Here is a 27,500-nt window from a genome sequence, read left to right as displayed (position 1 = left end):
TGTCAACAGTCTTTAGAAATTGTTTCAGGCTTGTATTCTGAAAAAGCAGTCTGAATGAGTGGTCCCTGCCGTGTCACAGAGCTCTTTCATGCCCGCTACCGAGAGAGTGCCTTTCTTGTTTACCTTTTATATTGATGACGATATTATTGATTATTTAGGCTAAAAACAACCTGAGGATTGAATATAAACATCGTTTGACATGTTTCTATGAACTTTACGGATACAATTTGATTTTTTTTGTCTGCCTGTTGTGACTGCGTTTGAGCCTGTGAATTACTGAAGAAAACACGCAAACAGAACGGAGGTTTTCGGATACAAAGAGAGACTTTATCGAACAAAAGGAACATTTATTTGAATAAATTAATGTCTTCTGAGTGCAAAGATATGAAGATCATCAAAGTTAAGTGATTAATTTTATCTCTATTTCTGATTTGTGTAACTCTTCTACTTGGCTGGTTACTGTTTGTAATGATTTGTCTGCTGGGCTATGTTCTCAAATAATTGTAAGGTATGCTTTCGCCGTAAAGCATATTTGATATCTGACACAGTGGTTGGATTCAAAAGAAGTTAATCTTTAAACCTATGTAAAATAGTTTTATCTTTTCTGAATTTTTGGCGCTCTGCACTCTCTCTGGATGTTGGCCAGGTGGGACGCTCGAGAGGTTAACTCTAGAGTTAATACTAGTGTTGAATATAAATAGCACAGTGACTGTTAACTACCCCATAGTGATACATTTGAGTAACCCTGGCAAATGTAAGGTTTTTTTTTTTTACACTATGGAGTGTTACATTAACACTCAAAATGTAGCATTATAAACAGAGTGGTTTTTACACTCTATGGAGTGAGACCATATGTTACCTGAGATAATGTTAAAATGCAACTCCAAATGTTGTTCAAAATATAATCTAACCTTTCCTTTGTCACCAAACAGGTGTGAAATCAGTTTGATCAATACATGAAGGAGAAGAAAATGCAGGGAGGACTAAGAGTGTGAGAGAGAGAGAGAGAGAGAGAGAGAGAGAGAGAGGAGGGAGAGAGAGAGGGCAGAGAGAAAGGGAGAGGCGAGGGAGAGAGAGAGAGGGAGAAGGAGAGAGAGAGGGAGAAAGAGAGGCGAGGGAGAGAGAGAGGGGGAGAAGGAGGGGGAGAGAGAGAGTGAGAGAGAAAGGGAGAGAGGGAGAAAGAGAGGCGAGGGAGAGAGAGAAAGAGAGGGAGAGAGAAAGGGTAGTGATGAGGATTGGGTTTGCTTCTCTCTTGCCTCTTTCTCTGTTTTCTGTTTTTCTCCCTCTCTATGCAGCTCGCTGTCAATCAGTGATTGTATTTATGGTAGGAGGTCAATGATATCTGTTTTCTTTCAAGGAAAACTTTAACAATCTGTGTTATCATTGTGTCTGTCTATTATTCATCCTCTTGACCATATGACTATGACATATTGTAATGTATGTATAGTGGCTGTATGTAATGTTGATATTGTGGTCACATTGGTTGCCTAAATTGCCTCTCTGCCCTCTCCTGCTCTCTTTCTCCTCCCTCCTTCCACATACATCTTTCTCTCCTCAGTATCTATCAGTAGTATCTCCCCTTAGCAGAGGAAAGCCTCTACTCCAACTGTGGTGACAGATCGATGTGTGGAAGTGTCTCTCTGTCTGACACTACCTGAGAATCACTACACTATTGACTTGGGATCCTACAAAACTCATCTGAGGATGAGGGAAAAGAGAAAAGAGAGGAGGAGGGAGGAGAGCGGTGGAGAGAGATGGAGAGAGGTGGAGATGGCTGGAGAGAGGTGGAGAGAGCTGGCCTCACTCCAGTGCCCCCTGTCACCCTGCACTAAACTAGAGAAGTAGCATCCTTCTCTTTTCTAACATCCTCGTCTTGCTTTTCACACTTTTGTCTCCTAATCAACCCCTTCATCCCAAATCATCTTCCAACCCTCCTCAGCCCTCACTCCCTCCTCAGCCCTCACTCCCTCCTCAGCCCTCACCCCCTCCTCACCCTTCTTAACCCTTCAACCTTCACTTTACATCCCCTATACCATTGATAATATGAAGTTGAACACATCAATGGCCTTCACAGACTGTGATGCCAAAGAAAATACTAAAAGAGAAGCTTAGTAAAATGAACGTTAAATCAATGAATGGCACGAGACTTACTCTGATCAATCAAACACTGAGTGAAATCTAGCTGATGTGTGCACTTCATTATAAGCTTGCTAACACACATGCACACACACACACGCACACACACACACACACACACGCACACGCACGCACACGCACGCACATGCACGCACACGCACGCACGCACACGCACACACACACACACACACACACACACACACACACACACACACGCACGCACGCACGCACGCGCACACACACACACACACATGCACACACACACGCACACACACGCACACACACACATGCACACACACACACGCACACATGCACACACACACACACACACGCGCACACACACACACAAACACACAGTGTGCTGAGAAATGCTCTTTGGCAGTGATTATAATTACTTTCCTTTTCAGAAACAGACACTTCCTCCGAACACTCCTAAACGGAACTAGCAACCGTTGCCAGGGGGTGTGTACCCGACAACCCGTTACCTTGGTTACTATTGTCTGAGTTTGGCTTTGGGTTCTTGTGAGGGAGACAGGGTTGGCATTTTGCAGACACTGCAACAATGTGCAACAAAGGGATACACACCCACACACACACTAAGCCCTGTGTTATCCAGACAGACTGTATGTAGGCTCTCGCTCTCTGTCGTTGTCGTGGTTCACAGCATGTTCTGGCTACGGACTCCCTCTGTGTGAGAGTGCGACTCACCCGGCCAGCACGATGAAGAAGTCGAGTCTGTTCCAGGTGTCTCCTAGATAACACTTCTTGCCGAAGATGCCCAGCGCCACCATCTTGATGACCATCTCCACCGCAAAGAACGCAAAGATAAAGTCATCAAAATCCTATCCAGAGAGAGACAAAGACAATATGAATGTAAATATCACTGTATTAACTCAATACAATAGTTGACAAGACAGTTAAAGATTTTCACATCACTTCAATATGAAAAAAGATAAATAGATTTTAAAGTGAAATCGAATCAAATCCCATTGTATTTGTCACATGTGCCTCACAGTGAAATGTTTACTTACGAGCCCTTAACCAACAAAGCAGTTAAAGAAATTAGAGATTTAAAAATGTTTTACTAAATAAATTAAAGTGAAAAAAGTAACACAAAATAACAATAACGAGACTATATACAAGGGGTACCGAGTCAATGTGCGGGGGTACAGGTTAGTCGAGGGTATTGAGGTAATGGTATCTGTCTCTCTCTCTTTATCTCCCTCTCCCTCTTTATCTATCTCTCCTCTTTCTCTCTCTCTGTCTCTCTCTCTCTTCAAAGTTCACAGAAGTAGTGCAGAAGAGACACATTAAGAGGAAGGAGATACTGACTCATCACACACAAACAAGTGTTTAATAAAAGCAAATACCTCTTTCTGCATACTAGTTCAGAGTAAAACAGTAGAAGATTCAGATGGTAATATTTGGTAATCTCCTCCCCCTCTCCTTTTCTCCCCTCCCCTTCTCCTCTCCTCTCCTCCGCCTCTCCTTCTCCTCTACTCCGCCTCTCCTTTTCCTCTCCTCCCCCTCTCCTCTCCTCCACCTCTCCTCCTCTCCTCCACCTCTCCTCCTCTCCTCCACCTCTCCTCCCCTCTCATTTTCTCTCTTCCCCCTCTCCTCCCCCTCACCTCTCCTCCACCTCTCCTTTTCTCTCTTCCCCCTCTCCTCTCCTCCACCTCTCCTCTCCTCCACCGCTCATCCCCCTCTCCTCTCCTCTACCTCTCCTTCCCCTCCTCTCCTTCTCCTCTCCTCCCCCTCTCCTCTCCTCCACCGCTCCTCCCCCTCTCCTCTACCTCTCCTCCCCCTCCTCTCCTCTACCTCTACATCTCCCTCCTCTCCTTCTCCTCTCCTCCCCCTCTACTCTCCTCTCCTCCCCCTCGCCTCTCCTCTCCCTCTCCTGTACTATCCTCTAAAGAGGTCACTTCCTTCCCCATCACTTGTGTATGATTACTCATCTATTTTACATTGGTTAAACTCCCTCTGTCAGGCTGGTAGAACATACCCCACGGCCCTATGGGTGACAAACACACCTGAGATTTCTAGCCAACTGGAATCTATTTGCTAAAGAACAGAGCCCTGAGGCATTCCAAAGGTCTGAGTGACTGTAAACACACTGGATAGACAAACACATATGACTATAGTCTCTATAGGGCTAGAATATAAATATAGATGTGCATGAGATGTGTAGGAGGAGTTCAACATGAGATATGCAGGAGATCTACAGGAGATGAGCAGGAGATCTACATTAGATGTGCAGGAGAATAGTGTAGGAGATGTACAGGAAATCTACAGGAGATCTACAGGAGATGTGCAGGAGATGTGCAGGATAATAGTGTAGGTCTTTTACAGGAGATCTACAGGAGAGGTGCAGGAGATGTACAGGAGATGTGCGGGAGAATAGTGTAGGAGATTTACAGGAGATCTACAGGAGAGGTGCGGGAGAATAGTGCAGGAGATCTAGAGGAGATCTACAGGAGATGTGCAGGATAATAGTGTAGGAGATCTACAGGAGATGAGCAGGAGATCTACATTAGATGTGCAGGAGAATAGTGTAGGAGATTTACAGGAAATCTACAGGAGATCTACAGGAGATCTACAGGAGATCTACAGATGTGCAGGAGAATAGTGCAGGATATCTACAGGAGATCTACGGGAGATGTGCAGGAGATATACAGGAGATCTACAGGAGATGTGCGGGAGAATAGTGCAGGATATCTACAGGAGATCTACGGGAGATGTGTAGGAGAATAGTGCAGGAGATCTACAGGAGAGGTGCAGGAGATATACAGGAGATCACACATAGAGAGACACACATGTAAGAAACACACACACACACCTACAGACACACACACACAGAGGAAACACCAAGGGCCAGTGCTCACACACTCCCCTCCTCTTTTTCTCTCCTTCACCTGTCTCTCTCTCTCTCTCTCTCTCTCTCTCTCTGTCTCTCTCTCTGTCTCCCTCTCTGTCTCTCTCTCTGTCTCTCTCTGTTTCTCTCTCTGTCTCTGTCTCTCTCTCTGTCTCTCTCTGTGTCTCTCTGTTGCTCTGTCTCTCTGTCTCTCTCTGTCTCTCTCTGTTTCTCTCTCTCTGTCTCTCTCTCTAGGTCTCCTTGCTCACACACACTTTTTCAGTTCTGCCACAACTTTCCTATAGGATTGAGGTCAGGGTTTTGTGATGGTCACTCCAATACCTTGACTTGTTGTCCTTAAGCCATTTTGCAATAACTTTGGAAGCATGCTTGGGGTCATTGTCCATTTGGAAGACCCATTCGCGACCAAGCTTTAACTTCCTGACTGATGTCTTGAGAAGTTGCTTCAATATATCTACATAATTATCCTCCCTCACGATGCCATCTATTTTGTGAAGTACACCAGTCCCTCCTGCAGCCACGCACCCTCACAACATGATGCTGCCACCCCCGTGCTTCACGGTTGGGATGGGGTTCATCTGCTTGCAAGCCTCCCCTTTTCTCATCCAAATGTAACGATGGTCATTATGGACAAACAGTTCGATTTTTGTTTTATCAGACCAGAGGACATTTCTCCAAAAAGTACAATCTTTGTCCCCATGTGCAGCTGCAAACGGTAGTCTGTGTTTTTTATGTCGGTTTGTAGCAGTGGCTTCTTCCTTGCTGAGCGGACTTTCAGGTTATGTCGATATAGGACTCGTTTTACTGTGGATATAGATACTTTTGTTCCTGTTTCCTCCAGCATATATACAAGGTCTTTTCTGTTGTTTTGGGATTGATTTGCACTTTTTGCACCAAAGTACATTCATCTCTAGGAGACAGAACGCGTCTCCTTCCTGGGTGATATGACGGCTGCTTGGTCCCTAGGTGTTTATACTTGCGTACTATTGTTTGTACATATGAACGTGGTACCTTAAGGCGTTTGGACATTGCTCACAATGATGAACCAGACCTGTGGAGTTCTACAATTTTTATCTGAGGTCTTGGCTGATTTATTTTGATTTTTCCATGATGTCAGGCAAAGACGAACTGAGTTTGAAGGTAGGCCTTGAAATAGATCTGCAGGTACACCTCCAATTGACTCAAATTATGTCAATTAGCCTATCTGAAGCTTCTAAAGCCATGACATCATTTTCTGGAATTTTCCAAGGTGTTTAAAGGCACAGTCAACTTATTGTATGAAAACTTCTGACGCACTAGAATTGTGATACAGTGAATTATAAGTGAAATAATCTGTCTGTAACCAATTGTTGGAAAAATGACTTGTGTCATGCAACCGACTTTCAAAAACTAGTTTATTTAGCATAGGTAAACTTCTGACTTCAACTGTACATAAGTTTTCAGACCCTTGACTTAGTACTTTGTTGAAGCACATTTGGCAGCTGCCTCGGGGTCTTCCTTGGTATGACGCTACAGGCTTGGCAAATTTTTATTTGGGGAGTTTATCCCATTATTTTATGCAGATCCTCTCAAACTCTGTTAGGTTGGATGGAAACAGTCTCTGCACAGCTATTTTCAGGTCTCTCCAGAGATGTTCGATCAGGTTCAATTCAATTTGGGTGGATCCCATCCTCCTTATAAAATGTGTTGTCAACCAAATTGTCAACCAAAGTTACAATAATCACGTAGCCAGTTGTGAAGAGAAATAATCCTGCTAAAGTGTTCAATGCTACGATTCAGAGGGGGCACTGGGCCAGATATGATGGGTCTTTTGTTACTGAGAGTCATTCAACTCTTTGAAATCTTGTTTCAACTGTTTAGAGCCGCCCTTCATGATGTCATTAAAACCCACATAGACGACAATAGAATCAATGTCCATGTCCTGGCGTAGTACATTCAGGAGCAGCTTAGTAATGTAATTTACTCGCTCCTGGATGGGACATTGTTTTTGCAACCAGGAACAGTGACATTTTTTACCATGGAGCTGTCCAAAATCATGACTGGCGAGAAGGACTAGGAAATCCATCCACTCCTACGCTGCACAAGGTTCAGAGAACCCTTTAAGGATGGGCGCGAGACGGGATAACTAGAGCCCGTAGCTCCCGGCACCTGGTGCCTCCGACAGATGGAGAAGCCCTGCTCAATCCAGAGCAGGGACAGATTTGGGCCCTACCCGGCCCTAACCCAATTTGTAAGAGGTCATCTGATGCATTACTCTTATTATGTCTCTGCAGTATCTCTCTCCATTAAAGGCACAGTGCTGTATAGCACTGCTGTGCTTCTATATCTATGGTGCTTCGTCACAGTGGTTACAATTGTCTGAGTATAAACCCAAACAATGACTGTGTGCGAGTGACTAAGCTCATGGTATGAGGAGGAATGTAAACACACACACACAACACACACACACACACACACAAACACACACACACTTACTTTCTTTCTCTATCTATCTGAGGTGGCCTGCACTAAGGATATACTGTAGCCTCCTACCCCTGTGTTCGATTGACCCTTTAAGTGTCGATGATAATGGTACGGGTTCATCAGAGCAGTTGACTCCTGACCTGCCTTGACTATAACCTTGGCCTGAGATTCAGTGGATGCTGACTATCTGTACAGACATCACATCCCTTGCTGTCTCTTCCTGGCCGGCTCCCCTCTCTCCACTGGGATTCTCTGCCTCTGACCCGATTACAGGGGCTGAGTCACCGGCTTACGCGTGCTCTTCCATGCCGTCCCTAGGAGGGGTGCGTCGTGCCACTCTTTTATTTGCTATACTCGACTTGAGTGGGTTGAGTTACTGACGTGGTCTTCATGTCCTGTTTTGCGCCCCCTCAGACTCGTGCTGTGGAGGAGAGCTTTGTGGGCTTCAGCCTTGTCTCAGGGTAGCAAGTTGGCGGTCTGTTGATATCCCTATAGTGGTGTGGGGGCTGTGCTTTGGCAAAGTGGGTGAAGTTATAAAGTGAGCGAGGTTATATCCTGCCTGGTTGTCTATGTCCGGGGTATTTTCAGACACCTCCTCCGAAAGTCAATACTTTTTAGAGCCACCATTTGCAGCAATTACAGCAACAGGTCTCTTGGGGTATGTCCCTATGAGTTTGGCACATCCAGCCAATGGGATTTTTGCCCATTCTTCAAGGCAGAACTGCTCTAGCTCCTTCAAGTTGGATGGGTTCCACTGGTGTACATCAATCTTTAAGTCATACCACAGATTCTCAATTGGAACGAGTTCTGGGCTTTGACTAGGCCAATCCAAGACATTTAAATGTTCCCCTTAAACCACTAGGGTGTTGCTTTAGCAGCATGCTTAGCGTCATTGTCCTGCTGGAAGGTGAACCTCTGTCCCAGTCTCAAATCTCTGGAAGACTCAAACAGATTTCCCTCAAGAATGTCCCTGTATTTAGCGCCATCCATAATTCCTTCAATTCTGACCAGTTTCCCTGCCGATGAAAAACATACCCACAACATGATCCTGCCACCGCCATGCTTCACTGTGGGGATGGTGTTCTCGGGCTGATGAGAGGTGTTGTGTTTGTGCCAGACATAGCGCTTTTCTTGATGGCCAAAAAGCTCAATTTTAGTCTCATCTAACCAGAGTACCTTCTTCCATATGATTGGGGAGTCTCCCATATACCTTTTGGTGAACACCAAACGTGTTTGCTTATTTTTTTCTTTTAAAGCAATGGATTTTTTCTGACCACTCTTCTGTAAAGCCCAGCTCTGTGGAGTGTACGGCTTAAAGTGGTCCAATGGACAGATACTCCAATCTCCGCTGTGGAGCTTTGCAGCTCCTTCAGGGTTATCTTTGGTATCTTTGTTGCCTCTCTGATTAATTAAGCAAGGTGCACCACCAAGCAAGTGGCACCATGAAGACCAATGAGCTCTCCAAACAGGTCAGGGACAAAGTTGTGGAGAAGTACAGATCCGGGTTGGGTTATTAAAAAATGACCCAAACTTTGAACATTACACGGAGCACCATTAAATCCATAATTAAAAAATTGAGAGAATATGTAACCACAAGAAACTTGCCAAGAGAGTGCCGCCCACCAAAACTCATGGATCAGGCAAGGAGGGCATTAAAACTAGTTAGGGATGGGCGGGACGCAAATGTCTCAACTGCCAATCAAATAAAATACTAAAAATTCAAACTTTCACAAAAGTCTACCCAGTTCCTAGTTGGCCTACTTCTTCATTGCACAAAGGAATAACCTCAACCAAATTCCAAAGACTCGTGACATCCAGTGGAAGCGGAAGGAACTGAAAACAGATTCCTAAGAAATATCCCTTGGCAATAACAAGACAGGGAACAGAGAGAGGCATAATAAATTAATTCTGAACAGTTAGTCCTCGGGGTTATGCCTGCTACATAAGTTCTGTTATACTCACAGACATGATTCAAACAGTTTTAGAAACTTCAGAGTGTTTTCTATTCAAATCTATGAATAATATGCATATCTTATATTCTTGGCATGAGTAGCAGGAAGTTGAAATTGGGCACGCTATTTATCCAAAAGTGAAAATTCTGCCCCCTAGCCCCAAGAGGTGAACTTCTTTGGAACTGGGGGGCAGTTTTGAGTAGCTTGGATAAAAAGGTGCCCAGAGTGAACTGCCTGCTACTCAGTCCAAAAAGCTAGAATATGCATATCATTAGTAGATTTGGATAGAAAACACTCTGAAATCTGAGGTTTGTAGTTTCTCAAGTCATTGCCTATCGAATATACCATGTCTATAGAGTCATATTGCACTTCCATGACACGGTACGAAAGCCAAAACAAACCAAGATGGGAAATATTATTGACATTACATTGCACTTTTTCACTGGCTGTCCCTCAGGTTGTGGCAGGAGGACACATATTTGGCTGCCAAAGCTGCAAATTTAGGCTTTTCACCCAATAAATATGAGATATTTTATAGTTTCAAATTCTTTGTACTGAATGATATTTGAGGGAAATAAATATTCTCTTAGATCTGAGTATTTGTCACAGTGTAATAGGAAATGCAGCTCCCTCTGTACCTCTTCCCTGGATCAGAGCACAGCCTGTCCTCTCTGGGCAGTCAGGTTTGTCTGTGACGACCGGGCTCTATAGCCAGACTGTGCTCACTGAGTCTGTACCTAGCCAATGTTTTCCTCAGTTTTCTATCAGTCACAGTGGTCAGATAGTCTGCCACCATGTACTGTCTGTTTAGAGCCAAATAGCACTAAAGTTTACTTCAATTTTTTTGTGGTGTCTTTCCAATAGGTGATATATTTTTGTTTTTGTTTTGTGATGATTTGGTTGGGCCAGATTTTCGGAGTGCTGTCCTGAGGCTCTATGGGGTTGGTTTTGGTTAGTGAGGGGACTCAGCCAGCTTCTCTTGTTTCATCTCTTGACATTGTAGCTGTGTGATGGAACATTTTGGGGTCACCTGTTTTTAGATGGTTGTGATGGCCATGTGATGGCTGTTTATTCGAGTAAGGAGGGTGTATTGGCCAAATTCTGCTCTATACGTTATTTGGAAGTTTCCTTTCCACTTGCAAACAGTCTTGCAAAACTCTGCAGTATTTCGACTGGATGTGTGTTCCATTTGGTAAATTCATTATCGGAGAGCGGACCCCATACGGACCCCAGACCCCACACGCTGCCATATAGAGCAATTGGTTCAATAACTGATTTGATTTTTTTTCTGCCAGATTCTAATTGGAATTTTAATTATCTTTTTAATGGCATAGAATGCTCTTCTTGCTTTGTCTCTCAGCTTGTTCACAGCCATGTGAAAGCTTCCTGTCTCGCTGATATTTAGTCCTAGATACATGTAGTTTTTGTTGTGTTCTAATAGAACTGTGTCCAAATATAATGTATATTTGTCATCCTGATTTCTGGACCTTTTTTGGAATAACCCCTCTTTAGTCATTATATTCTTTTTTTGGGATTAACGGTCAGAGCCCAGGTCTGAAAGAACCTGTACAGATGATCTAGATGCTGCTGTAACTCCTCCTTAGAGGGAGACAGCAGCACCAGGTCATCTGCGTACAGCAGACACTTGATTTCAGTGTTGTGTAGGGTGAGACCTGGTGCTGCTGATTGTTCTAATGTTTTTTGCGAATTCAATAATGTAGATCTTAAATAGTGTTGGACTTATTGGGCAGCCCTGTTTCACTCCCCGTCCCTGAGAGAAGAAGTCTCTTTCCCTGGTGTCAATTTTAACCGCACATTTGTTTTTAGTGTACATTAATTTAATAACATCATATGTTTTCCCTCCAAAAACACGTTCTATTAGTCTATAAAAATACCTTTGTGCCAAATTGAATCAAATGCTTTCTTGAAATCTACAAAACACGAGTAGATTTTGCCTTTGTTTTCGTTTACTTGTTTGTCAATTAGAGTGTAGAGGGTGTAATTGTGGTCTGTTGTAAAATAATCTGGCAAATCTGGCTTCTGCTCAGGACGCTGTGTTCATCAACAAAATTATGTAGTCTGCTATTTATGATACTTGCAGAGAATTTTCCCCAAGTTGCTGTTAACGCAAATTCCTCTGTAATTACACTACCAGTCAAAAGTTTTGACACCAATAAGAAGAAGAGACTTGATTGGGCCAAGAAACGCAAACGATGGACATTAGACTGGTGTAAATTTGTCCTTTGGTCTGGAGTCCAATTTGGAGATTTTTGGTTCCAACCGCCGTGTCTTTGTGAGACGTGGTGTGGGTGAAGGGATGATCTCCACATGTATTTTCCACCGTAAAGCATGGAGGGGGAGGTGTTATGGTGTGGGGGTGCTTTGCTGGTAACAATGTCTGTGATTTATTTAGAATTCAAGGCAAACTTAACCAGCATGGCTACCACAGCATTATGCAGTGATATGCCATCCCATCTGGTTTGGGCTTCGTGGGAATATAATTTGTATTTCAACAGGACAAATTTTATTGGTCACATTTTATTTTATTGGTCACATACACATGGTTAGCAGATGTTAATACGAGTGTAGCAAAACTCTTGTGCTTCTAGTTCCAACAGTGAAGCAATATCTAACAAGTAATATCTAACAATTCCATAACAAATATGTAATGGAATAAGGAAGGGAAGGGAATAAGAAAATATAAATATAAATGTATGGATGAGCAATGACAGAGCGCCATAGGCTAAGATGCAATAGATAGTATAGAATACAGTATATCCATATGAGATCAGTAATGTAAGGGATTTCACCCCCGTAGTGGACAAAAATGAATGGCAAGTTATTGGCATAGGCCAAACCATGCACACATTGGCCAATACCACCCAAAGCGGCGTTGATTCATGCAAAGTTTACTGCTATTGCCATATGGGTATTGCCAGTTGTAACACTTCAAAAATCCAACAGGTGGCGATTGCACTCCACCATGGTTTTTCATATTGGTATTGGACTCCAAGTCAACATCCAAAAGCCAAATTTTGAAAAAACGAATTTTTTGAAAAAAACGTATCACCCCTTAAAAAAGTGCTTTCTGGACCGTTTTTCGAAATTCTTTCCCTTTTTTTGACAATTACACATGTATAAGAACTGTATGAAAATACTTTTGTCCAATTTTATTAACATAATTTTTTTTATTTTTTTACTTGCGCATATTGCATATGTTTTGTCCATTTGCAATATGATTTCATAGGAAGTCAGAAGTCAAAAGTCAAAAATTATTACATTTCATAAAAAACTTCACACACCCCTAAAAAAGTGCTTTCTGGACCGTTTTTCGAAAAATTTTCGAATTTTGTGTCAGTTACACAAGTATAAGAACTGTATCAACATACTTTAGTCATATTTTATTATCATAATGTTTTTTTTTTTTTTTGCTTGTGCATAAGGCATATGTTTTGTGGGGGCCAAATGTCATAAGAAATTTGACATGCTCAAAAATCCTTCAGAAATGCAAAATTGACTGGCCTGATGAACTCGGGATGGCCGGGCAGTGATTGTTGTTCCTTTCAATCACTCGTGGTGTTGATTTCATCATGTCCATTTGTTTATGTTTTCTCACTTTTGCAAAGTCACTGTGCATTTGCCATATGGTTAACTGGGCAGTCACCATCACCAATTTGTCATGCCATAAAAATCATGCAGGAATGCCAAATTGACTGGCCCGATGACATAGGGATGTCTGGGCAGTGATACTGGTACCTCTCCATGGCTCGTTTGGGTTGATTTCAGAATGTCGCTTTTGGTGATGGTACCTCACTGTTAAAACATATTGCAAATGTTCCTTACTTTTGCAAAGTCACTGAAAATTTTTGCAGGAATGCCAAATTGACTGGCCCGATGACCTCGGGATGGCTGGGCAGTGATACTGGTACCTCTCCATGGCTCGTTTGGGTTGATTTCAGAATGTCGCTTTTGGTGATGGTACCTCACTGTTAAAACATATTGCAAATGTTCCTTACTTTTGCAAAGTCACTGAAAATTTTTGCAGGAATGCCAAATTGACTGGCCCGATGAAGTCGGGATGGCTTGGCAGTGATTCTGGTACCTCTCCATCGCTCGTTAGGGTTGATTCCAGAATGTCCATTTGGTGATTTTTCTCACTCTTTCAAAGTCACTGTGCATTTGCCATATGGTTAACTGGGCAGTCACCATCACCAATTTGTCATGCTATAAAAATCATGCAGGAATGCCAATTGACTGGCCCGATGACCTCGGGATGGCTGGGCAGTGATACTGGTACCTCTCCATGGCTCGTTTGGGTTGATTTCAGAATGTCGCTTTTGGTGATGGTACCTCACTGTTAAAACATATTGCAAATGTTCCTTACTTTTGCAAAGTCACTGAAAATTTTTGCAGGAATGCCAAATTGACTGGCCCGATGAAGTCGGGATGGCTTGGCAGTGATTCTGGTACCTCTCCATCGCTCGTTAGGGTTGATTCCAGAATGTCCATTTGGTGATTTTTCTCACTCTTTCAAAGTCACTGTGCATTTGCCATATGGTTAACTGGGCAGTCACCATCACCAATTTGTCATGCTATAAAAATCATGCAGGAATGCCAAATTGACTGGCCCGATGACCTCGGGATGGCTGGGCAGTGATACTGGTACCTCTCCATGGCTCGTTTGGGTTGATTTCAGAATGTCGCTTTTGGTGATGGTACCTCACTGTTAAAACATATTGCAAATGTTCCTTACTTTTGCAAAGTCACTGAAAATTTTTGCAGGAATGCCAAATTGACTGGCCCGATGACCTCGGGATGGCTGGGCAGTGATACTGGTACCTCTCCATGGCTCGTTTGGGTTGATTTCAGAATGTCGCTTTTGGTGATGGTACCTCACTGTTAAAACATATTGCAAATGTTCCTTACTTTTGCAAAGTCACTGAAAATTTTTGCAGGAATGCCAAATTGACTGGCCCGATGAACTCGGGATGGCTTGGCAGTGATTCTGGTACCTCTCCATCACTCGTTAGGGTCGATTCCAGAATGTCCATTTGGTGATTTTTCTCACTCTTTCAAAGTCACTGTGCATTTGCCATATGGTTAACTGGGCAGTCACCATTACCAATTTGTCATGCTGTAAAAATCACGCAGGAATGCCAAATTGACTGGCCCGATGACCTCGGGATGTCTGGGCAGTGATACTGGTACCTCTCCATGGCTCTTTTGGGTTGATTTCAGAATGTCGCTTTTGGTGATGGTACCTCACCGCTTAAACATATTGCTAATGGACAAGAGTCACCTGCAAGTCACTGTCCATCAGTCAATTTGATATCATTCAAAGCTAACTATTGGAGGCACTGTCAGTCTCTACGCACCCCAATGATACGTCCCTCCATCCATGTTGTGTATCTGTGTGATTTAGTTTTCCTTTGAATTTTTATGGGAAAAATGACTGATTTACAGTTCATGGGGTTGCCTAATCATATATATGAAGTTTTGGAAAGATCTGATATTTTTAACCCCTCCAAACAGCCCATGAGAGACCAATTATGGCACTTCCGGTTGGCACAGGAAGCTGTAACTCAACATACATCCTCATTGGGGTATTCCATTAGAGAATCCTGAGTTTTAAGTCTATACCATGAAAACTGACTGATTTACACAGGGTTCAATGCACTATGTCCATCAAATTGCAGGCAGTGTATGGGTATACACTTTTAGGGCGATTTGGACCACTTCCGGTTGGTCCAGGAAGCTTAGAATCGACACAGGTAGACCTTATAGTGGCCTGATGGACTGGTACCAAAGACAGGTTCATACAGCATTCATAACCCATAAAGACTCCAGGTTGTATTTAGTGGAGCAGCCAATGTATTCCTATGGGGAGAGAAGTCAATGAACACTGTTTTTATGTAAACACCTTCTTTTAACCTTGAAGGGTTAATGTCACACGGTCAAGGATAGGCTTGGACAGATCAGGAGGACCTTAGGAACAGTCCTGTGGTTGAATTGTCTTTCTAAACCTAACGGTTCCGCCGCTGTCACCCAAAATCAAATGACGTACTGGTGAAGGCTTCATATTGGGCCTATTTTTCTCATGGTCGCCGCGCTCAGACCGAGCGAGCTACGGTCAGCGGGGCACCTCGTTGGACTCGGCACAGTCTGGACACTATGGTGATGCCATTGTTTGTGTTGATTTCAGAATGTCCATTTGGTCATGTTTTCTCACTTTTGCAAAGTCACTGTGCATTTGCCATATGGTTAACTGGGCAGTCACCATCACCAATTTGTCATGCCATAAAAATCATGCAGGAATGCCAAATTGACTGGCCCGATGACCTCAGGATGGCTGGGCAGTGATTTTGGTACCTCTCCATGGCTCGTTTGGGTTGATTTCAGAATGTCGCTTTTGGTGATGGTACCTCACTGTTAAAACATATTGCAAATGTTCCTTACTTTTGCAAAGTCACTGAAAATTTTTGCAGGAATGCCAAATTGACTGGCCCGATGAACTCGGGATGGCTTGGCAGTGATACTGGTACCTCTCCATCGCTCGTTTGGGTTGATTTCAGAATGTCGCTTTTGGTGATGGTACCTCACTGTTAAAACATATTGCAAATGTTCCTTACTTTTGCAAAGTCACTAAAAAATTTTGCAGGAATGCCAAATTGACTGGCCCAATGACCTCGGGATGGCTGGGCAGTGATTTTGGTACCTCTCCATCGCTCGTTTGGGTTGATTTCAGAATGTCGCTTTTGGTGATGGTACCTCACTGTTAAAACATATTGCAAATGTTTTCTGACTTTTGCAAAGTCACTGAAAATTTGTGCAGGAATGCCAAATTGACTGGCCCGATGAACTCGGGATGGCTTGGCAGTGATTCTGGTACCTCTCCATCACTCGTTTGGGTTGATTCCAGAATGTCCATTTGGTGATTTTTCTCACTCTTTCAAAGTCACTGTGCATTTGCCATATGGTTAACTGGGCAGTCACCATCACCAATTTGTCATGCCATAAAAATCATGCAGGAATGCCAAATTGACTGGCCCGATGACCTCGGGATGTCTGGGCAGTGATACTGGTACCTCTCCATCGCTCGTTTGGGTTGATTTCAGAATGTCGCTTTTGGTGATGGTACCTCACCGCTTAAACATATTGCTAATGGACAAGAGTCACCTGCAAGTCACTGTCCATCAGTCAATTTGATATCTTTCAAAGCTAACTATTGGAGGCACTGTCAGTCTCTACGCACCCCAATGATACGTCCCTCCATCCATGTTGTGTATCTGTGTGATTTAGTTTTCCTTTGAATTTTTATGGGAAAAATGACTGATTTACAGTTCATGGGGGTTGCCTAATCATATATATGAAGTTTTGGAAAGATCTGATTTTTTTAACCCCTCCAAACAGCCCATGAGACACCAATTATGGCACTTCCGGTTGGCACAGGAAGCTGTAACTCAACATACATCCTCATTGGGCTATTCCATTAGAGAATCCTGAGTTTTAAGTCTTTACCATGAAAACTGACTGATTTACACAGGGTTCAATGCACTATGTCCATCAAATTGCAGGCAGTGTATGGGTACACACTTTTAGGGCGATTTGGACCACTTCCGGTTGGTCCAGGAAGCTTAGAATCGACACAGGTAGACCTTATAGTGGTCTGATGGACTGGTACCAAAGACAGGTTCATACAACATTCATAACCCATATAGACTCCAGGTTGTATTTAGTGGAGCAGCCAATATATTCCTATGGGGAGAGAAGTCAATGAACACTGTTTTTATGTAAACACCTTCTTTTGACTGTGAAGGGTTAATGTCACACGGTCAAGGATAGGCTTGGACAGATCAGGAGGACCTTAGGAACAGTCCTGTGGTTGAATTGTCTTTCTAAACCTAACGGTTCCGACACTGTCACCCAAAATCAAATGACATACTGGTGAAGGCTTCATATTGGGCCTATTTTTCTCATGGTCGCGCGCTCAGACCGAGCGAGCTACGGTCAAGCGGGCGCCTCGTTGGACTCGGCACAGTCTGGACTCTATGGTGATGCCATTGTTTGTGTTGATTTCAGAATGTCCATTTGGTCATGTTTTCTCACTTTTGCAAAGTCACTGTGCATTTGCCATATGGTTAACTGGGCAGTCACCATCACCAATTTGTCATGCCATAAAAATCATGCAGGAATGCCAAATTGACTGGCCCGATGACCTCAGGATGGCTGGGCAGTGATTTTGGTACCTCTCCATCGCTCGTTTGGGTTGATTTCAGAATGTCGCTTTTGGTGATGGTACCTCACTGTTAAAACATATTGCAAATGTTCCTTACTTTTGCAAAGTCACTGAAAATTTTTGCAGGAATGCCAAATTGACTGGCCCGATGACCTCGGGATGTCTGGGCAGTGATACTGGTACCTCTCCATGGCTCGTTTGGGTTGATTTCAGAATGTCGCTTTTGGTGATGGTACCTCACTGTTAAAACATATTGCAAATGTTCCTTACTTTTGCAAAGTCACTGAAAATTTGTGCAGGAATGCCAAATTGACTGGCCCGATGAACTCGGGATGGCTTGGCAGTGATTCTGGTACCTCTCCATCACTCGTTAGGGTTGATTTCAGAATGTCCATTTGGTCATGTTTTCTCACTTTTGCAAAGTCACTGTGCATTTGCCATATGGTTAACTGGGCAGTCACCATCACCAATTTGTCATGCCATAAAAATCATGCAGGAATGCCAAATTGACTGGCCCGATGACCTCAGGATGGCTGGGCAGTGATTTTGGTACCTCTCCATCGCTCGTTTGGGTTGATTTCAGAATGTCGCTTTTGGTGATGGTACCTCACTGTTAAAACATATTGCAAATGTTCCTTACTTTTGCAAAGTCACTGAAAATTTTTGCAGGAATGCCAAATTGACTGGCCCGATGAACTCGGGATGGCTTGGCAGTGATTATGGTACCTCTCCATGGCTCGTTTGGGTTGATTTCAGAATGTCGCTTTTGGTGATGGTACCTCACTGTTAAAACATATTGCAAATGTTCCTTACTTTTTCAAAGTCACTGAAAATTTTTGCAGGAATGCCAAATTGACTGGCCCGATGACCTCGGGATGGCTGGGCAGTGATACTGGTACCTCTTCATGGCTCGTTTGGGTTGATTTCAGAATGTCGCTTTTGGTGATGGTACCTCACTGTTAAAACATATTGCAAATGTTCCTTACTTTTGCAAAGTCACTGAAAATTTTTGCAGGAATGCCAAATTGACTGGCCCGATGACCTCGGGATGGCTGGGCAGTTATTCTGGTACCTCTCCATGGCTCGTTTGGGTTGATTTCAGAATGTCGCTTTTGGTGATGGTACCTCACTGTTAAAACATATTGCAAATGTTCCTTACTTTTGCAAAGTCACTGAAAATTTGTGCAGGAATGCCAAATTGACTGGCCCGATGAAGTCGGGATGGCTTGGCAGTGATTCTGGTACCTCTCCATCGCTCGTTAGGGTTGATTCCAGAATGTCCATTTGGTGATTTTTCTCACTCTTTCAAAGTCACTGTGCATTTGCCATATGGTTAACTGGGCAGTCACCATTACCAATTTGTCATGCCATAAAAATCATGCAGGAATGCCAAATTGACTGGCCCGATGACATAGGGATGTCTGGGCAGTGATACTGGTACCTCTCCATCGCTCGTTTGGGTTGATTTCAGAATGTCGCTTTTGGTGATGGTACCTCACCGCTTAAACATATTGCTAATGGACAAGAGTCACCTGCAAGTCACCGTCCATCAGTCAATTTGATATCATTCTGACACCAAACTGATACAAACTGACACCAAACCCACTTTTCCCAACTCATTTAGGAGCCAAGTATAACATACTTCAGAGCTGGCCCAAAATTCACAAGGCCTTCGGTACAAAACATTAAAAAACCATAAAACACATAGTTACTTTCTAGCTGCGGGGCCAGTTCGGACATTATGTGTAGTCCTATGTGAGGCGACCCCGAATCCCGAGTTTCGGCCCGATAGGTCATTTGGTGTCCGAGTAAAAGCCTAATTGGTGCTGAAAATCCACTTTTTTCAATGCCTTGCTACGGGGTCCTTGAATGAGCTATCGGACCGAGATGTTGGGTTCTGTCTCTATGGGCCGAGACGGTCACAATGCACCTAGTCTTGTGTCTCTGGGACATTTCTAAATGTCGCCATTTTCGTAATGGTCAAAATGAATTGAAGTCATTGCAAATGTTCGACGCTGTTTCTCGGTCCGAGAACATTCTAGAGCGCCGTAACTCACCACGCACTATCTACCTGAGGTCTAGAACAGGATTCTAAAGTTTCGGAACTCTAGGTCTGACGGTTCTTTTTTAGCTCGAACAAAGCTAACTATTGGAGGCACTGTCAGTCTCTACACACCCCAATACGTCCCTCCATCCAAGTTGTGTATCTGTGTGATTTATTTTTCCTTTGAATTTTTATGGGAAAAATGACTGATTTACAGTTCATGGGGGTTGTCTAATCACACATATGAAGTTTTGGACAGATCTGATTTTTTTAACCCTTCCAAACAGCCCCTGAGACACCAATTAAAGCACTTCCGGTTGGCACAGGAAGCTATAAATACACACATGTCTTGACTGACATAGAAACCTAGGGAATCCTGAGTTTTAAGTCTTTAAGTTGAGAATTGACTGATCTACACAGGGTTGAAAAATGCAGAGGCCTCGGCACCTTTCGAGGTGATGTACATCCAAATACCTTTTGGGTCAATTTAACCACTTCCGGTTGCTCCAGGAAGCTTAGAATCGACACAGGTAGACCTCATAGTGGTCTGATGGAATGTCATAGAAGACAGGTTCATACAGCATTCATAACCCATAAAGACCCCAGGTTGTATTTAGGGGAGCAGGCAATGTATTCCTATGGGGAGAGAAGTCAATGCACACTGTTTTTTTGTAAACACCTTCTTTTAACTGTGAAAGGTTAATGCCACACAGTCAAGGTTAGGCTTCCACAGATCGGGAGGACCTTAGGAACAGTCCTGTGTTTGAATTGTCCTTCTAAACCTAACGGTTCCGCCGCTGTCACCCAAAATCAAATGACATTGTGGTGCAGGCTTCATTGTGGGCCTATTTTTCTCATGGTCGCTGCGCTCAGACCGAGTGAGCTACGGTCAAGCGGGGCACCTCGTTGGACTCGGCACGGCCTTGGGATTATGTTTATGCCATTGCCTGCTCTCTGTGTCTTTAAACACCACGCTTTGTCACTCCATCCTTGCTGTGTGTGTGTGTGTGAGAGCTTTTCTTTGACATCTGTTGGGAAAAATGACTGATTTACAGTTCATGGGGGTTGTCTAATCACACATATGAAGTTTTGGACAGATCTGATTTTTTTAACCCTTCCAAACAGCCCCTGAGACACCAATTATGGCACTTCCGGTTGGCACAGGAAGCTATAAATAAACTCATATCCTCATTGGGGTATGCCTTTACAGAATCCTGAGTTTTAAGTCTTTACGTTAAGAACTGAGTTATTTACGGAGGGTTTAGTGAGTGTGTGTTATTTCAGAAAATCATAGAAAATCACAGAAATGTCGCAGAGCTCCGCAGCACATTTTAAAAATACTCGTATGAACACCCTGCAACTGGATCTGTAACCGTTGAAAAAAAAAAACACCTATATCTGAACATCACGATCTGGTCAACGTACGATTTCTCGTAAATGACGATAGATAAATGGCCGATTTTTTTTTTTATTGACACCGGAGTCTCCTTGACTTTGACGTGAAGTGAAAAAATCTTTTCTCTATTTTCATTTTGGATCTTTAATCCCAGAAATATGGCCATAACTCAAAAACCGTTGAGGCCTAGACGCCATCTTGTTCGGGGCCATCTTCCCATAATGCCAAACCTACGCTCACCAAGTTTCGGCTTCGAAATATTTTCGGTTTCCGAGATATGGCACGTCGTGATTCGTGATGTTTTGTCCAATAGCAATATGATTGCTTATGCCCTCTTGTGGGATATTTCGGCATTGCGCAAAAATGGGCTAAAATTTGTTTATTTTATTAAACGAAAACCGAATGTCCGACAAAGTTCATTTGATGACTTCCCGGTAGGTCTGGCCCTACCGCTCGGCCCGACGCCGTCCCCGAATTTCTAAAATGTTTTCGGACGTCTAGTAAGGGACCGTACAGTTCCAATAGGGACTTTCTCACTAACTATACGGTGATTGTCGAAATGTTCCCTTAAGGTATGTAAGATATGTAAACATGATTAAAGTGGCATTATTAAAGTGGCTAGTGTTCCATTTATTAAAGTGGCCAATGATATCAAGTCTGTATGTAGGCAGCAGCCTCTCTGTGCTAGTGATGGCTGTTTAACAGTCTGATGGCCTTGAGATAGAAGCTGTTTTTCAGTCTCTTGGTCCCAGCTTTGATGCACCTGTACTGCACTGTTGCACTTTCTTCACCACACTGTCTGTGTGGGTAGACCATTTCAGTTTGTCAGTGATGTGTACACCTTCTCCACTGCTGTCCCATCAATGTGGATAGGGGGGGTGCTCCCTCTGCTGTTTCCTGAAGTCCACAAACCTCCAGGCTGTGTAAGGGCTATTTTACCAAGAAGGAAAGTGATGGAGTGCTGCATCAGATGACCTGGCCCACACAATCCCCCGACCTCAATCGAAACTGAGAAAATCAGCCAACAAGTACTTCAAGACGGTTGGAAAAGCATTCCAGGTGAAGCTGGTTGAGAGAATGCCAAGAATGTGCAAAGCTGGCATCAAGGAAAAGGGTGGCTATTTAAAGACTAAAAATTTAATATATTTTGATTTGTTTAACCTTTTGCGACTAGCATTCCCGTATCCGGGAGCGTAATCATAGCCTCAAATGCATTAGCATAACGCAGCGGACAAAAATACCACTAGAAACTTTTCCTATTCATGAAAATCGCAAATGAAATGAATAAAATATATTCAAACACAAGCTTAGCCTTTTGTTAACAACACTGTCATCTCAGATTTTCAAAATATGCGTTACAGCCAATGCTAGACAAGCATTTGTGTAAGTTTATCATGGCATAAAGCTATGCTAGGCTCTGCTGGCAGCAGGCAACATTTTCACGAAAATAAGAAAAGCAACCAAATTAAATAATTTACCTTTGAAGAACTTCAGATACTTTCACTCAGGAGATTCCCAGTTACCACTTGCTAAATATGCTCCCTTACTGCCATTCTTCAATGGAAATGCCTAAAAAGACGTCACAATGCTGTAGACACCTTGGGGAATGTGTGGAAAACGTAAGCTCATTCGTAGCTCATTCACAGCCATATAAGGAGTCATTGGCATGAGGCGGTTTCAAAAAATTCGGTACTTCCTGGTTGGATTTTTATCTGGGTTTCGCCTGTAACATTCTGTGGCACTCACAGACAATATCTTTGCAGTTTTGGAAACGTCAGAGTGTTTTATATTCAAAGCTGTCAATTATATGCATAGTCGAGCATCTTTTCCTGACAAAATATCTTGTTCAAAACGTTTTTCATCCAAAAAATTGAATAGCACCACCTCGGTGCAAGAAGTTAACAGTTTTTTGGTTACTACATGATTCCATACTGTATGTGTTATTTTATAGATTTGATGTCTTCACTATTATTCTAAATTGTAGAAAATAGTAAAACATAAAGAGAAACCCTTGAATGAGTAGATGCTCTAAAACCTTTGACCGGTAGTGTATGTGGGTCAAATTTGTATCCATCTTTATAGATTAGATTAAATACCTGCAGTGAGGAAGATGTTGAAGAGTTTGAGTATAGCAAATTTGAATTTGTGGTCTGTATATTTGATCATTTCATTTAAAATAACATCAGTACCACAGGTATATTTTGGGTTAGAGAGTGCATAGTTTGTCCAATAAGTGGGGTATCCACAGGATTATGATAGTCTTTGACTGCTGATTCAAGGATTTGTAATATTTCTTGTATACCCTTTTGATCTGGTCTCTTTGTATTATTGCTTTAGAGGTTTGCAAAGTGATTTCTCCACATATCCCCATTTTGGATAGCCAATTCCTCATGATGAGTTTTGTTAAATTTTTTCGAATTCTCCCAGAAATGGATTGATTCCATGGATTCCTCAATTCCGTCCAGCTGATTTCTAATGTGCTATTCCTTTTTTGTTCTTAGGGTGTGTTTGTATTGCTTCAGTGCTTCCCCATATTGAAGGCCTATAGTTTTGTTGTCTGGGTCTCTGTTTTTGATGAGATATATTTCTCAATAACTTTCTTAGATTTTCACAATAATTTTCAATCCATTTTCTGGTTTGCTATTATGTTTCTTTAGATTAGCCAAGGAGGCCAATTTGTCAAATATAAAGTTTATGTTCCAAAAGGCCAAATTTACACCTTTATTGCTGTAGGAGAAAGTTAAGGCTAAAAAGTTGTCCAGGAGAGATTGTGTTTTTTGGCTACTAATTGCTTTTTGGTAGATTTCTGTACTGTTTGCACTACATCTATAGGCCTGTTTAGTACCATGTAATTTATTGGGCCGTGATGCTTCATGTTTGAGTTCTGCTCTTCTCAGATACACTGTGATTTTACAGTGGTCTGAGAGAGGTGTTAGTGGGCTGACTGTGAAGGCTCTGAGAGACTCTGGGTTTAGGTCGGTGAGGAAGTAGTCTACAGTACTGCTGCCAAGGGATGAGCTGTAGGTGTACCTACCAAAAGAGTCTCCTCCCCTCTTACCATTGACTACGTACAGACCCAGTGTCCAACAGAGCTTCACGAGCTGTACTCTGTTTTAGTTTCTCACTTTGTTTCTGGGCGGGTATGTGGGGAGAGAAAGGTTGTCTCTTCTCGGTAGGTGTTTGTCCCCATGACTGTTAATAGTGTTTAGTTCTTCTGCTGTTCTAGCATTCAGGTCTCCACAGACCAGTATGTTGCCTTGGGCCTGAAAGTGACTCATCTCCCCCTCTAGAACGGAGAAACTCTTGTCATTGAAGTAGGGTCTCTGAGGGGGGAATGTATGTGGCACAGAGGAAGACGGTTTTATCTGTCAAGATAGCCTCCTTGTTGATTTTTAACCAGATAAAGAAGTCTCCTGTTTTGATCAATTTGATTGAAGTAATTAGTTCAGATTTATACCATATTAGCATTCCCCCTGAGTCTCTGCCCTGTTTGATTCCTTTTAATTTAGTGGATGGTATGATTATCTCCCTATAAGCTAGTGGACAGCCAGTGGAAACATTACCTCTGCACCATGTTTCCTGTAGTTCTACAATATCAACATCATCAATTTCTTTCAGGAAGTCTGGGTTTCTGCTCTTTAGCCCAAAAGCAGAGAACTTCAATCCTTGTAACTTGAACTTTGAACCTTGTAAATTCCATGTAAAAGTATTTCATAAGCGTTTTTTCTGTATCTTCAAAATGACATAAACAACAATAACTATTCAAATTAGATTTTTCAATTAACATAATGCATATATGATTTGTTTATCATTTAAGGTAGCATTTGTGTCATGCCACTTGGGTGGGTGTAGTGTGAGGATGGTGGAGTTCTTGTACTCATCTTACCATGACCCTCGACCTATGACATGTGAGCATGGTAGACTCAGCATGTGTTTAAAGTCACTCATTTGGTTGGTGGGGACTGGGCCAGTTGCTCCTCTCACAGACTGTGAGTAGCTCTGCCTGCTGGGCTGTGGCTCCTCCAAGTGTGGGTCTGCGGGGGGTGGTAGGCCTTGTCTGGGTGGGTCTGAAGCTAGGCTGGGGTGGTCTGTGCTGCGCTGGCTGTGGTTGGCATTGAGGTTGGTGCTGTGGTCGTGGATGGGTGGTCCAGGGTGTTGTCTCCTGTACAGGTGAACAAGGTCATAGAGACAGTCCAGATCGAGGGTGGGGTGGTGGGCCAGGTCACAGTGCACAGTCCAGGGAGAGGCTGGCGTTTATTCTTTGTATTGTGGCAGGATGGAAGTCCTTCCTCTGTAGTAGGATTGACACCATGATCCCTGAGTTGGGGAAGATTGTGGAGGCCTTCTCGATCACTCGCCGTAGTGAAGTTGCCACCCTCTCCTGCTGAGCACGCAGGTCGTTGCTTCCGGTGTGTATGATTATGTGGCTTGGTGACCCGAGATGGGCCTTATCAAGCAGCTCCATGGCCCTCTGTGTCGTTGGGCACCACACCTTTCTCCTTTTGGGTCGAGGGAAAAGTATATTCTCCTGAACAAAGTTTCCATTTGAGTCCATCAACAGGATGATGTCAGCCAGTGTTTCTTATTGACTGGAGGGGGCAGAGGGGGCTGGTGGGTGTTGTAGCTGGGGTGTGGCTGGTCTGGGCCAGTGACGCTGTCAGTGGGAGGCTGCTCTCTGGGTTGGGGAGGAGGGGTGCAGCAGGCAGGGCTGGGGAAGCCTGGCTGGTTGTTCTGTGCTCCTCTGCTGTGTGAGGGCAGGTCATAGAGTGGTGATCTAGCTGCTCCTGCAGCCTGTCCTCTGTTCTCTTTCTCTCCTGCAGCTCCTCTCTTAGTGTGGTCAGATCGTTATTACTGTTCTGACTGTCTTTTTGGAGCTCTCTCACCTCCTTTGTTAGAACAGCCAGCTCTCGAGTCTGTCTCTCTCTTGCTGAACCTCTTTCAGCTGTGTTGCAAGGCTGCTGTCCTGCTCGTTCCGCACCTTGGTTAGGAGCTCCTCTAAGGTGTGGTTGTCTGGTGGCTGTTTGCTCATGCTTTCCCTCAACAGGACCACCTCCCCCTCCAGTTTGGTGAACTCATCCCTCATGGCAGCCATGGAGCCTGCTCTGCACTGAGGGGGTTGCTCTCCTCCTGGGGCGTGTCCTCCACCATGATGGGAAGAAAGGTGCTACATGTACCCTTTTGGGTGGGGAGAGTGGGGGTGCGGGTGGTGCTGGTAGAGTTTGCCTTGTGAAAGGGCATGGCGTCATTCTCTCTCTCTGCTCTCTCCTTAATGGTCTGAAAGTCTGTTTCAAACAGCCTAATGTTACCTTGCACCATGACAGTCCCAGTCTTGTAGAGGTTGATTGTTATCAAGGTGCTGTCAGGGTCGTCTGTCTCTTTGACTTTCAGCTTCCACCCATTACAGATTCCCTCTTTCTTTATGGCTGGGTAGTGACAGCAGAAAGCTGAGCTCCATGCATTTGGCTGGTCAGTGAGAAAGATGAGACTCCTCACGTCACAATTTATGTAGAGGTCTTTGAAAAGGGTTTCTGGCCTCCCCTTAAGTAGTTTCTGTTTAAAAGCTTTCATCGTTATGTCATTTTTGGCCTCTGGAGGGTAGAGAAAGGACTCAGCGCTGAGGGGGTGTGGGGACAGGGAGCCTGTGGGCTCTGCTGCAGCTACTCTGTTCTGCTGCACCATTTCAATCAGCTTTGTTTGTCTGCTGCTGTTGTTAGCTAGCTTTAATTTCGCCCACAAACCAGCAAAAAGAATGAAACAATATTCTTTAAAAAAAACTGAAGATATGTTCAACATTAGTTTGGTCATTTGATGTATGTAGTTGTATTAAGTCCCCTTTCTATGTTTGTTCTAGCAACATTTTTCTGGCTAGTTTGGTAGCCAGTCAATACTTCTTCATGTAAAGCGCAAAGTTTTTACCTATTCTGATTGAATACAGTTGTTGTTCATCACTTCTGGTCTTGAATTCTTTTTAGATCTGAGTGTTTAAAAAAACAACAGAGAAATAAACGAGGAGTTTACGTTGAGCATGCCTGTAGCTCTCTCTCTCTCTACTCTCTCTCTCTACTCCATCTCTACTCCCTCTCTACTCCCTCTCTCTACTCCCTCTCTACTCCCTCTCTACTCCCTCTCTACTCCCTCTCTACTCCCTGTCTCTTCTCCCTCTCTCTACTCTCTCTCTACTCTCTCCCCATCTACTCCCACTCTCTACTCTCTCTCTACTCCCTCTCTCTATTCTCTACTCTCTACTCCCTCTCTCTACTCTCTCTCTACTCTCTCCCCATCTACTCCCTCTCTCTACTCTCTCTCTACTCCCTTTCTTTATTCTCTCTCTACTCTCTATCTCTACTCTCTCTACCCTCTCTCTCCTCACTCTATCTACTCTCTCTACTCCCTTTCTTTAT

General features: G+C 43.5%; 1 protein-coding gene across 1 annotated transcript in view; it reads right to left on the bottom strand.

The window, feature by feature from the left end:
• Positions 1-27,500, bottom strand: part of LOC135505195 (voltage-dependent T-type calcium channel subunit alpha-1G-like) — a 235,965-nt gene that overhangs the window by 205,353 nt on the left and 3,112 nt on the right. The window contains exon 2 of the mRNA XM_064924359.1: positions 2,845-2,978. Within this exon, the coding sequence (XP_064780431.1) occupies positions 2,845-2,978 (134 nt within the window). The remainder of the gene's footprint in view (positions 1-2,844; positions 2,979-27,500) is intronic.

Source organism: Oncorhynchus masou, chromosome 18, assembly GCF_036934945.1.
Source record: "Oncorhynchus masou masou isolate Uvic2021 chromosome 18, UVic_Omas_1.1, whole genome shotgun sequence".
Classification (NCBI taxonomy): Eukaryota; Metazoa; Chordata; class Actinopteri; order Salmoniformes; family Salmonidae; genus Oncorhynchus; species Oncorhynchus masou.
This window is presented reverse-complemented; position numbering and strand designations above follow the sequence as displayed.